Source organism: Rattus norvegicus, chromosome 6 (assembly GCF_021556685.1).
Source record: "Rattus norvegicus strain SHRSP/BbbUtx chromosome 6, alternate assembly SHRSP_T2T, whole genome shotgun sequence".
Taxonomy (NCBI): Eukaryota; Metazoa; Chordata; class Mammalia; order Rodentia; family Muridae; genus Rattus; species Rattus norvegicus.
Window position 1 is genome coordinate 45,782,410 of NC_141539.1, and position 12,991 is coordinate 45,795,400.

The 12,991-nt window shown below is 45.3% G+C and overlaps 2 protein-coding genes across 2 annotated transcripts in view; both read right to left on the reverse strand.

Moving 5' to 3' along the window:
- Greb1 (growth regulating estrogen receptor binding 1) overlaps positions 1-12,991 on the reverse strand; it is a 123,697-nt gene that overhangs the window by 64,329 nt on the left and 46,377 nt on the right. Inside the window, 2 exon segments of the mRNA NM_001427084.1 lie at positions 1,035-1,154; positions 5,787-6,138. Coding sequence (NP_001414013.1) covers positions 1,035-1,154; positions 5,787-5,943 — 277 coding nt within the window. The 5' untranslated portion in view covers positions 5,944-6,138.
- The window catches only part of LOC148005153 (uncharacterized), an 83,759-nt gene continuing 76,820 nt past the window's right edge, over positions 6,053-12,991 (reverse strand). Inside the window, exon 7 of the mRNA XM_087555074.1 lies at positions 6,053-6,138. The gene's annotated coding sequence lies outside the window, so the exon portion shown is untranslated. The remainder of the gene's footprint in view (positions 6,139-12,991) is intronic.

Here is a 12,991-nt window from a genome sequence, read left to right on the forward strand (position 1 = left end):
CTACCGTAGTGATGTAGAAAGCCACTTTAGTGACGGCCCTTCTCACCCTTCCCTTTGGGGACACTAGATAGTCCTGCTAACAGCTGTACTGACTTCTCTGTCCCAGTAACATCAGCTGGCCCTCAGAGTCGGGGTCAGGGATAGGGTCAAGGTCAGGCCTCAGAGTGCAAAGGGCACTGGCAGCTACCCTGATCGATTTCCAGTCCCAGCCTGTCACCACTCCCAGGCCCTGCCTGAATGCCCTGTTCAGTCACCTGCGGCTCCCAGGCATCTCACCCCATAAGCCTTTGCACTATTGCTTCATCTGCAAATCCCAAGCTTCCCCAACCCATGAAAGTCTCCTTGCTAACTCTTACAGATTGTCTAAAACCCAGAGGAAGGACCCTTCTCTCCAGGGAGCTTCTCTGGAGTTTTCCTTCAGTCCCCATGCTGCCAAGCATACCACCCACACTGGGCATAAAGCATCTGTCTCCCCCAGATGACCCCCAAGTTCTCGTCTTTAACCCCTGAACTTCCAGAACAAGGGCTCAATAAATCAACCACTATTTATTCAAACAGTGGTGGACAACCCTTGGTTTACGGAGTAGCGGGGTCTAGAATATGAACCTGCGGGCCTCTCCCAGTACAGAACATAAGCTCTCACCACTGCACTGAGAGGTTACCATGTGCCGCATGCCTTGCCTCTGTTCCTCGTCAGCAAAACGCCAATGATACTGCTGCCTGCCCAGATTCGAGATAATACAAATACATTGGCTTCACAGCCAAGAACCGACAAGGCACGCAAAGCCATCCCATCCCCATTCCAAATCAAATACCCTACAAGGACAACTTGAGTAAAGAAAGTATATTCTGACTTCCAAACAACAGACCCAAAACAATGACTATTGGGCCCCATGCCATTCTTGTAGTTGAGACTGTCTACTGCGGCCGACTCTTAGCCTCCTGTGTAGCCTGTATAGGAACATGAACCCAGTTCACATCTCAGGGGACAAGGAGCTCTATGACCCAGCTGTAGACCCTGAGCAGTGTCTTACCATCTGTGGTGCAACATCCTTCAGGAGGAGGGGGCAGCTGGTAGGCATTTGGGGGACTGCTGGGATCTAGCCCTCCTTCCCCATCTTCTTCTTCTTCCTCATTGTCCGCTCGGCTGCCGCCTAGATGTGGGAGACAACAGGGATGGTTTAAAAAGAAAGCTGCCGTAGGGCTTCGAAAGCCTGCTCCCTCAACCCGAAGCTACAAGCTCAATCAATAAAGACCCAGGGCCTGGGGAACTGATCATGCAAAGGAAATGAGGCTTACACTGCTCTAAGAAGCACTCAGTAAACCTTTGCTGCTCTGTAACTCATTGGTTCTTAAGAAGTTGGGCATCCTGATCTTCTGTACTGGGAGGAAAAGGCAAGGCTATCTCAGGGAGGATGACTCCCCAAGATGCACAAAGACTCAGAATCAAGTTCACTTCTCCTCTAGCCACCACAGCTGCAGTGTCTGCCTGGGTGCAAGGGAGTTGCTATGGATACGGAAGCTTGCTAAAGACTGAACCTGGACAAAGACACAGTGGCATTCCTAAAACATTCACTACAAAGTATCACCATGTAACATGTAACCTGTATCACAAATAAGGAATCTGGGGCTGAGAGAGAGTTGCCGACCCACAGCTGTTCAAGGGCCTGTAGCTGAGCCTGCTGGTGTCTCTGATGTTCTTGCAAACAGAAGTAGCATGCATGACCTCAACATTGCATGAGAGAGCTGCTGCGCTCCACATTAGAGTTCATCCAGAGAATGCATACATTCATTGCTAGAAATGCAAAAATACACACAGGGGAGGGGGTCTAGAATAAGGCCAGACATGCTATTATTTGTTTTAAGAAAGGAGGAACAGCGATTGTGAAACTGATGGGGAAAGCCTGGGCCTTGAGACCACCCCTCAGCATGGTGAGCTTAATGCAGCCCCGACTCCTGTCTTTCTTCGTCGATCCAGCACCCGGCAAGATTCTGAGTGCAGGGCTCATGCTGAGGAAAGAGCAGCTCACGGTTCCAAGTAAGTATCAGCCTTTCCCACAGTTGGAGAAGGCTGGAGGTTCACAAAGATTAACTTTTTCAAGGCTGCTAACATCCAGTCCTTCCGTTGTCTTTTCTCAGAGTGTCCTGGTTAAATATATTTCCCAGTATATCTTTCTATTTCAAGTACCAAACAGCACACAGATTAACTGTGGAAAGGGTCCTTACAAGCACCCTTAAATATGGCTGTCTCCTCCTGTTTGCCTGTCTCTTGACTGCTGGCTTCTTTTCATGTCTCCTACTATTCTCATACTTAGCTCTAATATCCTCCCTCCCTCCCTCCCAAGGTTTTAGGTTAACAACAGAATTATGTGTAATAGAAAAGTCTAGACCACAGCTCTGGGAAGCCACATTTCAGTTCTTAGATTGCTGTTGCCTGTGTGGCCACAGGACACTCAACTTACCTCTCTGTGCAAAGCATGTTGGTTACCGGGTGAGCCCTAGGGCCCTTGTGACTTACATATTCTAGAACAGAGTTCTCAACTCATGGGTCACAACCCCCGCAAAGGAGTTGTCTATCAGTACAACAGTATAATAGTAACAAAATTGGTTATGAAGTAGCAACGAAAATAATTTTCCAGGTGGGGGTTACCACAACAATGACCAACCAAATTGAAGGGTCACAGCATTAAGAAGACTGAGATCCACTGAGCTAGAAAACGTGCCACCTTAGAGTGACACCAAGTTTGTACCTATGATAACTGTCCAAGCTACCGGGGACATTACTTGACTGGAGCTAAGACCTTGAGAGGGAAATAACCGCTCTCTATCCTTCCTGGTGCCCTGGACCTTGTGGGTGCTGAGGACAAACACCAAGTGGTATGGAAAGATTGCACAAAACGAACACACAGAGCGGGAGGGGTGAGCCCAGCCGCCTCATCTCCTCGGCGTCTTCCCATACTTAACGTAGGCACAGTTTAGCCCCTGTACCACATCTCAGAGTTCCACCAGACTCCAGGCACCAGCATCCAGCACGACAGCAGATGGCACAGGTCACATGGAGCTCTGATCCAGCTCTGCGCAGACCCAGAGTGATACAGACACCAACCAGCCTTGGAATGGAAATTCACACAAGATTCCCCCAAGAACCAAAGCCAGAGGCATGGATCAGCCACAGAGAATGGGTTGTGCATTATTCTGCTAAACCCAATGAGCAGACATTCCAACACACTCAGAAAGAAACAAGAGAAGAGGGTCTTAAGCCCCAGAGAGCCAAAGGGCTCAAACTGCAGGCAGGGTTAAAGGTCAAAGGTCTGCTTTGCGGCAGACTTTCCGGACTTTGATGGACTCCTCAGCCAGCATAAGCCTGGAGCAGACTAAACAGACATGTTTACGGAGGTCTCCTGGCAGGGTGAGAGCCTTAGAGTGGTCTTAGACAAAACCATCAGGGCTTAGTGCACTAATAATAAAACAGAAATCCAAGGACCCCAGAGCGCCCTGACTACAGACACATAAGGCCATTTACTCCGGGGTTTATGCTCAAGTCTCTTTCCATGCCATGAGACGTTCATCATTCTGAGCAGGCAGGGTTATAGAGATTGACCCCATTCCGTTCAAATAGTAAATCTGCGATGCCTAAAGCTGATGCAGTTATTTAACTTCTTGGGCTTTCTCTTGAAAAGTCAGTACTGCGTAAAAAGGATTTTCCCCAAAAGGGAGGCAGTAGATAAGAGCCCTAATTCAAAGAACAAAGCTATTATAAGGCCCCTGCTAAATTACCCCCACAAATACATAAAATGTTACCAGATCCCCGGGTGTTTAGTGTCCCGGCACCTTGGTCATAAGAATCATCAACAGTGGTATTGTCTGAGGAAGGACAGCCGTCAGATAAAAGACCCTGACAAGAGACAGACAGACAAAACAAGATGGGTCCCCCACCCCAAAAAAAATGCCTGTCTGCTCCAAGGTTTATGATGCAGAAGATACGGCCCAAGCTTAGTGTTTGATGTATGGTGGCATCTAACAAGCCCAAAGGTCGCGGCCACCAAATCCTCAGGCTGACTTTTGCAACTGGGCAAACAAAATCCCCGAGGATGGTTCCAGGCTATTTGCCGAGCAGAGCGGCTGGGTCAAGTCATCACCCAAACCCAAAGGCTGAGCAATCCCACTGACATCTGGCAAGGAGCTCGGGACACTCAGCACCTAAGTAATCAAATTCATAAGCCTCCACACTGTCCCTGGGGGCTGGGATGAAGCTCAGAGGCAGAGCATTGAACAAGCAAGAAGTAACTCCTGGGTTCTGGCAGAGTCAGGGCGGCAGGGGTGGGGTGGGGGGATCACTGGAAAATACCACACACTGAACAAAGAAGAGAGCCTAAGAAGAGGCAACCTCCCTACAACTAGAGGTGGCCAGCTGGGACTCTTAGGGAGATCTTCAGCTGCAAGAGAAGGTGACTGGAAGGCCCCATGGGCGCCTTGCCTCTCTCTGTTCCTGTGCGAGCAGCAGATGTCTGTCCCAACACCGACAGCCAGCGCTGAGAGAGCAGTTCTGAGACCCCTCGAAATCTCCAAGTCGCCTTGGGCCTCAGCAACAGCAGGCGAACAGAGTGTAGATTTCAGGACACTGCCCCGAGTATAAATTATCAGCATGAGGGCTGCTCTCAATTTGACACTAGCAAGGCTTGTCAACACCGTAAGGTAGTTAAGGATGTCCCTGGAAACCGTCCTTCACAGAAGCCTATCACCTGGTCAAAAGTGAGATCGATTAAATAGTATCTAAGGACTTCTCTGCTCCCCGTGAAGTCACGGAGACACTTCCTATAGCACGGCACTCCCTTAATGACCATCAGAGAATTTCATATTGTCCTAACTGACAGTGCTGGGCACGATCTAATTTCCCTTAGACTTAGACCCAGGTTGGTTAGGTCCTTATCTGTGCCGTTTGTAAGGAGGCTCACTTTGTCCTCTCAGAAAAATAAGGGCGTGCTGGCATCCACGAGCTTGCTGGGCACAGGGTTGCTTCAAGACAGGCACGCCATACATAGCCCCCCTGAAGCCCAACATAGGACAAACCTGACAGACATTTTTCTTTCTTGTTTAATGATTTTTTTTTTTTTGCACTTTAAAACCATGACCTTTTCTACTTCAAACGCTACTGACACTTGCGTGTAATTTCAAGCAAAAAGCATGGGCTTACAAATAAATAAATGATTCTAGGCTAGCAGCTGCTCCATCCTATGGAGTGAGTCAGGCGACTCACTTGAGCACACACAAAGTTTACCTTCCAGATAAGGGAAATTCTCAAGCCCTCCCCATACTTACAGATCACTTATTAATTTAAGTCTTAGCACATGTAAAGTTCATAAAGCTTTACTCTTAACTTCCTTTAAGCTTTTGGGAGGTTCTTACACCTGCTACCACACAGAGACGTAACCTCTAAGTGATCTTTACAAAAGATAAAAACCACGAATCACAGGGGGAAAGAAAGGAGGGTCAGACGTATTAAAAATCTGTTACCAACAAACCTTATCTTATCAGGTACAAACCCTGCTTTCAGGAGAGCCTCGCCTGCAGCATTCTCCCTGTCTCTCAGAAGTCCAAGATTTTTCTTCTTTGTATTTTTTTTTTTTTTGGCCCGAAACTTACTTTTAAACAAATAAAAAAAAAATCTGTGTGCAAGTTTAATTCTTTTTTTACTAGACTCTAGATTTTGTGAATGGGGCCGTTCAAGCTAGCCGCACATAATAAACACCGCACACACACAGACATAAGAAGTGAGCATCTCTTACCTTCCAATGATGACAACTGCTGCTCGGCCTCCAGATACAGCTGGGAGAAGATGGGCCGGGGCACCAGGGTGTTGGAGCGTAGGGAAGCCTCGATGGAGTTGTGGAGGACCTCTTCAAACCGCGTGCTCTTTAGCTGTCCAGCGTAAGAATTGCCCATCTCCAGAGCACAGAGAGGATAAGAGTCTTCTGGTTAAAATGACATTTCAGTTTTGCGGAGAAGGGCTGACTCCACACAAAGCCCGATGGAGAGGCAAACAGAGCAGCCGCAGCAGCAGTAGGTAGCAGCAGCAAGAAGGAACGGGTTGCGGCCTCTGCTCAGCCCCAGACAGAAGAGGGCGGCTCTCTGCAGCTACTGCCAGGCAATTACAGGAAGTTATATAAGTAACAACCCCCACTGATTCCACACTCAGAGCCCACTGCCTCTTACAATATCCCACAAGGAAGAGTTTAGGCTCTCCTGATTTTCCCAGAGACAGGATCCTGCCTCCAAGGGTCCCCAGGCAAATGAGATAACTTTTGCCAGGAATGACTATTCATATCCATGACAACAGGAGAGGATGAGCCCAAGCTTTAGGATTACAGGAGACATGCACGCACACACACACACACACACACACACACACACACACACACACACACACACACACCCCTAAAGGCCAGATTAGCAGCCTCCATCTCTACTGTTTCTGGTAAAAGGCTGATTATTAAAAATCTCCCTTTAGAGTCCAAAGTGTTCTCAGTGGTTCATGACCCCCTTTAGGGTCCAAGGGGTTGCCTAAGACCATTAGAAAAAAACAGACATTTACATTCCAACTCATAATGGTAGCAAAATTACAGTTACAAAGTAACAACAAAATTAACTTTATGGTGGGGAATCATCACAATATGAGGAACTGTATTAAACGGTCACAGCATTGGGAAGGCTGAGAACCTCTGATTTAGACTATATTTTAGTTTACTGAATGTCTCTATCATAAGGAGTCATGCAGAACAATCCCAGAACCTAGGGGGGAAAAAAGAGGAAACCACTGATATTTCCATCCCCACAAGACAATCACCCTTGCTTTATCTGTGGCAAATTCATAACTAATTCACAGAGCAAAGTAGACAACTCGTTGGTTTGTACTGTATTCTCCATTTTGTGCAACTGTGACATGATCATCATCCCCAGGCTGTCACTCCCCAGCCCTGCAACAAGTTTGCTCTCTGTCATTGCAGATCTCATTCCTTGTTCTGTCTACTGCTCATACAGAAGCATTGGTGAGGAAGCCTTCTGCCATCAGCTTCCACTTAGCACAGAGATTCCAAGACACAAATGCATTATGGAACCAGGTGGCAGTGGCAAGGCACACCTTTAATCCCAGTGCTCAGGAGGCAGAGGCAGGAGGATCTCTGTGCGTTTGAGACCAGCTTGATCTATACAAGGCAAGTTCCAAGACACACACACACACACACACACACACACACACACACACACACACACACAATCCTGTCTTAAAAATAAAATAAAAACACCACCACCACCCCCCAAATGCATGGTGGTATGAATCAGCAGTGTGCTGCCACAGGGATTTGATCTGTTTGTGTTTTGTTTGCAGCCCTGAGGATGAAACCCACTGCCTATCTCCTGCTAAGAGAGAGCGTATCCTCTGAGTGTCTGGACCAGCCCTGACACTGTGCTGTGTTTTTACAAATTTAATTCTCTTCAGGACTTTGGCTAGGAAGGGATAGGGACTGTGTCCACAGAGTGATAATCATATATAATTAAATCACTTGACATGCCTCATCCCCCTTTTAAATCATTGCTTTTAAAATGGCTCATGGCATCCCATTGAGAGAAAACCCAGACACTTGCCCAAACACTTCTCTGATTTGTACTTATGGTTAAATGTCTGTCTTTGATCCAAGAGCAAGCACCCAGTGTCCCATACCCTCCTGATGGTTTCCAGTGTTAGGCTCTGACATTAATGTTAGCTCAGGGTTTATATTTCTTCCTCTCTGCTTCCTTTTATCCTCATCTGTTGAATTCCTTCCAACTCCAGAAAATAACTACTTCATGTGACTTCAACAAAAGGGACATTAGGGCCACACTGTCCTCTGGCCACTTCCTTGCTACGGCATGTAAGTTAACCATAAAGCCAGACAATCAATCTCTTCTTCTCCCTCTCCCTCCCTTCCTCTTTTCTACATGAATGTGCACGCGCACACACACACACACACACACACACACACACACACACACATATTGATATAGGGTCTCGAGTAGCCCAGCCTCCCACTCAAGCCAAAGACAACCTTGAACTCTTGATCCCCCTGCCTCCACTTCCTGATGATGGATGCGCACCCCCATGCTTAGCTTTTCATTTCTTTCTGGGCAGGGTATATCTTCTGTCCAAAGTTTATCAAAGAGAGTTTAAATTCTAAATAATCAAAATGGATGTAGGAGGTCTCAGACTGCGGATTAAATTATAACTAAGGCTAGTCTTTAGATGCTCTACTCCTTTTAATTTCTTAAGGCCTCTTTCTGACTGACGCCTGAGAGGATTTACAAGAATACTGCATACAGAAGAGAACACACAAACTCTGTCCATGTGCGGCGAGAGCTATAGGAAGCAGTCAAATCCCTTTCTTGTATGTCCTGGCATGCTTCTCTAGTATAGTGTTAAATTTTAAAATAACCTAAGATACACAGAGTAGCACCAGACGTCAAGAGCCAGGGCCCAGACAGGAGCTCCTAGTTTCTGTCTATAGCACACTAATATATAATACACACATTAGTTGGGCACTCAGCTTCGCCACCCAGCAAAATATGCCCCATCCAATTTTGCCTCAAAACCTGTGCTGTAAATTCTCCTGTTCTTTGCTCCACATCACTGTAGAACTGAAGACGCTCTACTTCCAACCTGAAGGGCATATGAATGATGTGGTCTGTGGACTTCCTGCAGCAGGCCAACAGCCTTCCTCTTCCAGCTGAGTCAAGAGACCCTCCCTATTAACCACTTCCTGCTTGCCTATGGCAATAATTACTGCCCACAGGCCCTCCACCAGCTCTCCCACAGCCAGGGAATGACCTAAGAATATATTGTTCAAGAAGTCAACAAAGAGATAGTGCTCCAGAGTGGAGAGGTCAGCAGGGGACGCTCTGGAAGATGATTGGAAGGAACCTGGCCTCCTGTCCACAGGCTACTTTGGTTTGCTGCTGACCTGTTTTATCTGTCTCATACTCAAGATATTCATGAGGGAGTTGGTCATCCTTGGGGGTGGAGTTGGGGGGTGTTGGGATGGGGGATAGGGTGTATGGTTCTCAATTCAGGGTCAGGAACACACTGGGGGTGGTGGTGGGCTTGTGTAGTTCCCAATTCCAAGTGATCCACCTAAGCTGCCACCATTAATAACCACCACTAAGAACATCACAAACCTTCCTGCTTATACAATATCCTTGGCTGAACAGCCCCAGGCACACAGGAGGAGCTTGCTGTTAGCATATCAACATGGAGCCTTGCAAACTGCAACCACCCACAACCCTATCTGTTTGCCTGGTGGTACCAGACTGGCACCCAGAGCCCAGGGAACTCTACAGCCCATGCCAACTGATACCTAAGGCGGAGAGAGCAGTAAAGGGGAACAGAGAACAGCGGTCCTCGGGAGCCAAGCTCCAGGCTTCCTCCCTCCTTCCCAGGAGTGGTGGCTGGCGAACACGTATTTTGTTCCCTTAAAATTAACACTGCATTTTACTGACTATAAATTAATACTGGAGGTGCAGGACCCGAGGGAGCCCTTGTTGAAAAACTTGAAATGGAAGGGGGAGGGGTGAAAAGGGTGCCTGTGGTTAAGAGCAACGGCCAAGCAAAGTTCTCACACTTAGGAAATGGCAACTTCGGGAATCGGGAGACAAGGTGGATATAAACAAGATACATTGTATATATGTTTGCAAGTGTCAAAGGGCACAGTAGCACTTTCTTTCTAAAATAAAAACACTGCCCTGTTCCAAACAATTAACATAGAAGGAATGTTTTTCTGAGTGAAGAGCTGACATGACAGCAAGTTTTAAGACAGACATGCATAAATTAAAGTTTCCTATTCTTCTCCAACTGCAATATTTATTACTTGAACTATGTAACCTTCATGGTATTTAACAGAGACACAGGACACTGCTGAGTACAGTAAACATCTATCCACAGCATGGAATTCTGACCACAACAACGGTTTTCAGCATGCAGAGCAAACTAATTTATGCACAGAACATCTAGAACTCAAAAATTACAGATCTATCTGATCAATGATGTATAAATCAAACTGGCTATCTGCTTTTGCTACACAACATACATAAAATATAAAAATGTTCTCAGGGAGCCAGCAAGATAGCTCAGTGGTGATTGCCACCAAACCTAAGGGCTTGAGTTCTAGTCCCAAGACCGAAATGGTGGGGAGAGAGAACCAACTCTCTAGGTATCCTGTGATATCTGTAAACACATCCACATGTACACATACACACATTAAAGTAAATGTTTTTAAAAAGGTTTTAATCTTCTCATGGAAGGCTGTAAATTCCTCTGCTTCTGAAAGATCTGGTAGGGTCTAGGACTAAGTGGTCTTTCCCTTTCGTCACATTCCTCAGTGATACAATCACCAGCACTGCCTCCACTCAAGCAAATACCCCATACCCACGGTTATGCAGGAAACACTGATTAAATGCAGTGGACATACACACACACACACACACACACACACACACACACACACACACACACACACGCCATGAAAGTGTGGGGAGGACTTGGGAAGAAGAAACAGTTTAGTGGAAAGAGAAGGTAAGAGAAGATAATGAAAGGATTTTGATCAAAGAGCATGATATATGTGTGTGTGTGTGATATATAATGAAGTTATATTTTATATACATATATATAATTATAAAAAATATCTTAACTTTGGACCAAATGTAGGTGGCTTATGCTTTTAACCCTAGCATTTTGGAGGCAGAGGCAGGTGGATAACTGGGATTTGAAGGCTAGCCTGGTCTACATAGTGAGTTGCAGGCCAACCAGAGATATCTATAGTGAGACTCTGACCGGAAATAAATGAATAAACAAATTTAAAAAAGCTTTTCTGTGTGCACATAATTTTCACTTCTACACTATGGACACAATTGCTCGATTTTATATGTTTTACTTCTGTTGTTAAAAGTACATAAGGGGGCTGGGGATTTAGCTCAGTGGTAGAGCGCTTACCTAGGAAGCGCAAGGCCCTGGGTTCGGTCCCCAGCTCCGAAAAAAAGAACCAAAAAAAAAAAAAAAAGTACATAAAATGCTATAGAAAATTTAAAACCATGGTAAACAGTTAAAAGGGTAAAAGACAGTTAATTGTATACCCATTGCTGAAATCCACTTACTGTCGACACTTATCCTTCTAGATTTTTCTATGCACAATATTTTATTGACATTTATATAGCTCTGAGTTCAAACCCACCAAGGTCTAGAGGACAAGTTCCAGGACCCCCAGGGCTACACAGAGAAACTCTGTCTCAAAACACCAGAATTGATGTAACTTCTAAGTGAAAGGCTAGTTCATTTCTAAACCCTATTTAACCTTTATTTAAAAAAATATTCTTAGTTTTAAGGGCTGGAATGACAAAATAGTTTAGTGGATAAAAGCACTTACTATCCAATCTTGAAGACTTAAGTTCACTCCCCAAAACCCAAGGTGGAAGAGAAAAACAGATTCCTAAAAGTTATCCTCCGGCCTCCACACCTGGGCCACAGCACACACATTATCTGTGTTCACATTTTCATCTCACACACTCACACACACATACACACACACACACACACACACACACACCATACTCACATACAAGCACACACACACATTATACACACATCACGTACATACAAAACATACACATACATACACACACCAACAATAATAGTAATAAATAAAAATGAACGTTTCATTAAAAAAAAAAACAAGAAAAAGGGCAGAAGAGATAATTCAGTGGTTAAGGCTGATGTTCTAGAGGACCCAGATTTGAGTTCTAGCACCCACGTGCCATGCAGATATATAGATATATAATGGGGGGAGGGACTTTGATCATGTGGATGTATGTACATATATATGTATATATGTATGTGTGTGTGTATATATATATAATGAAATTATATTATATATACATATATAAAATTATAAAAAAAATATCTTAACTTTGGACCAAATGTAGGTGGCTTATGCTTTTAATCCTCGCACTTTGGAGGCAGAGGCAGATGGATCACTGGAGAGATACAGATACAATACAGATACAGATACAGATACAATACAGATACAGATACAATACAGATGCAGATGCAGATGCAGATACAGATACAGATACAGATTCAGATACAGATACAGATACAGATACAGGTAGGCATATAGATAGTTATCTATAACTCTAGTTCCAGGGGATCTAATATCCTCTCCTTGCCTCTTCAGACGCCAGGCACATACTGGTGCACAAATATGTAGGCAAAACACTCACACTCATAAAATAAATTTTTAAAAAAGAAAAGAAAAAGAGAATTTTTATCTTATAACCCTAAGCAAACACCGAAGTTTTAATATCTACAAGTGATAGCAAGAGAGAAATATACAACACACCCTATCAGCAGGCATTGCTGACATCCCAGCAATAAGGACACCCTGATAGATAAGACTGGAGAAGTAGCATTAAGGACGTTATGAAATGCCATAGCCCTTTTTGTTTTCCCTACTGGACCACAACCAAGCGGTGTGGGCACTTTCCACATACCATGGCAATTTTCTACCTTATAGCCAGGTCATGGCCGGGACATCTCACCTGCCAGCTAAGGAGGGGTTGACCTGACCTGAGATGGAAAGCAGCCCAGTCAGAGTCTTCACTTTACCTTGAGAACCAAAGGCCCGGACATAAAAGCTTAGTGTAAGATCCAACACTAGCACTTAAAAACTGCTCAGGAAGGGGTTAGGGATTTAGCTCAGTGGTAGAGCGCTTGCCTAGCGAGCGCAAGGCCCTGGGTTCGGTCCCCAGCTCTGAAAAAAAGAACCAAAAAAAAAAAAAAAAAAAAAAAACTGTTCAGGAGGGTAGCTGGCCCGCATGGCTCAGCAGCCTGATAACCTGAATTTGGCCCATACAACCCACATGGTGGAAGCAGAGTTGCCCCTTAAGTTGTCCTCTGACTTCTTTTTTTTTTAAA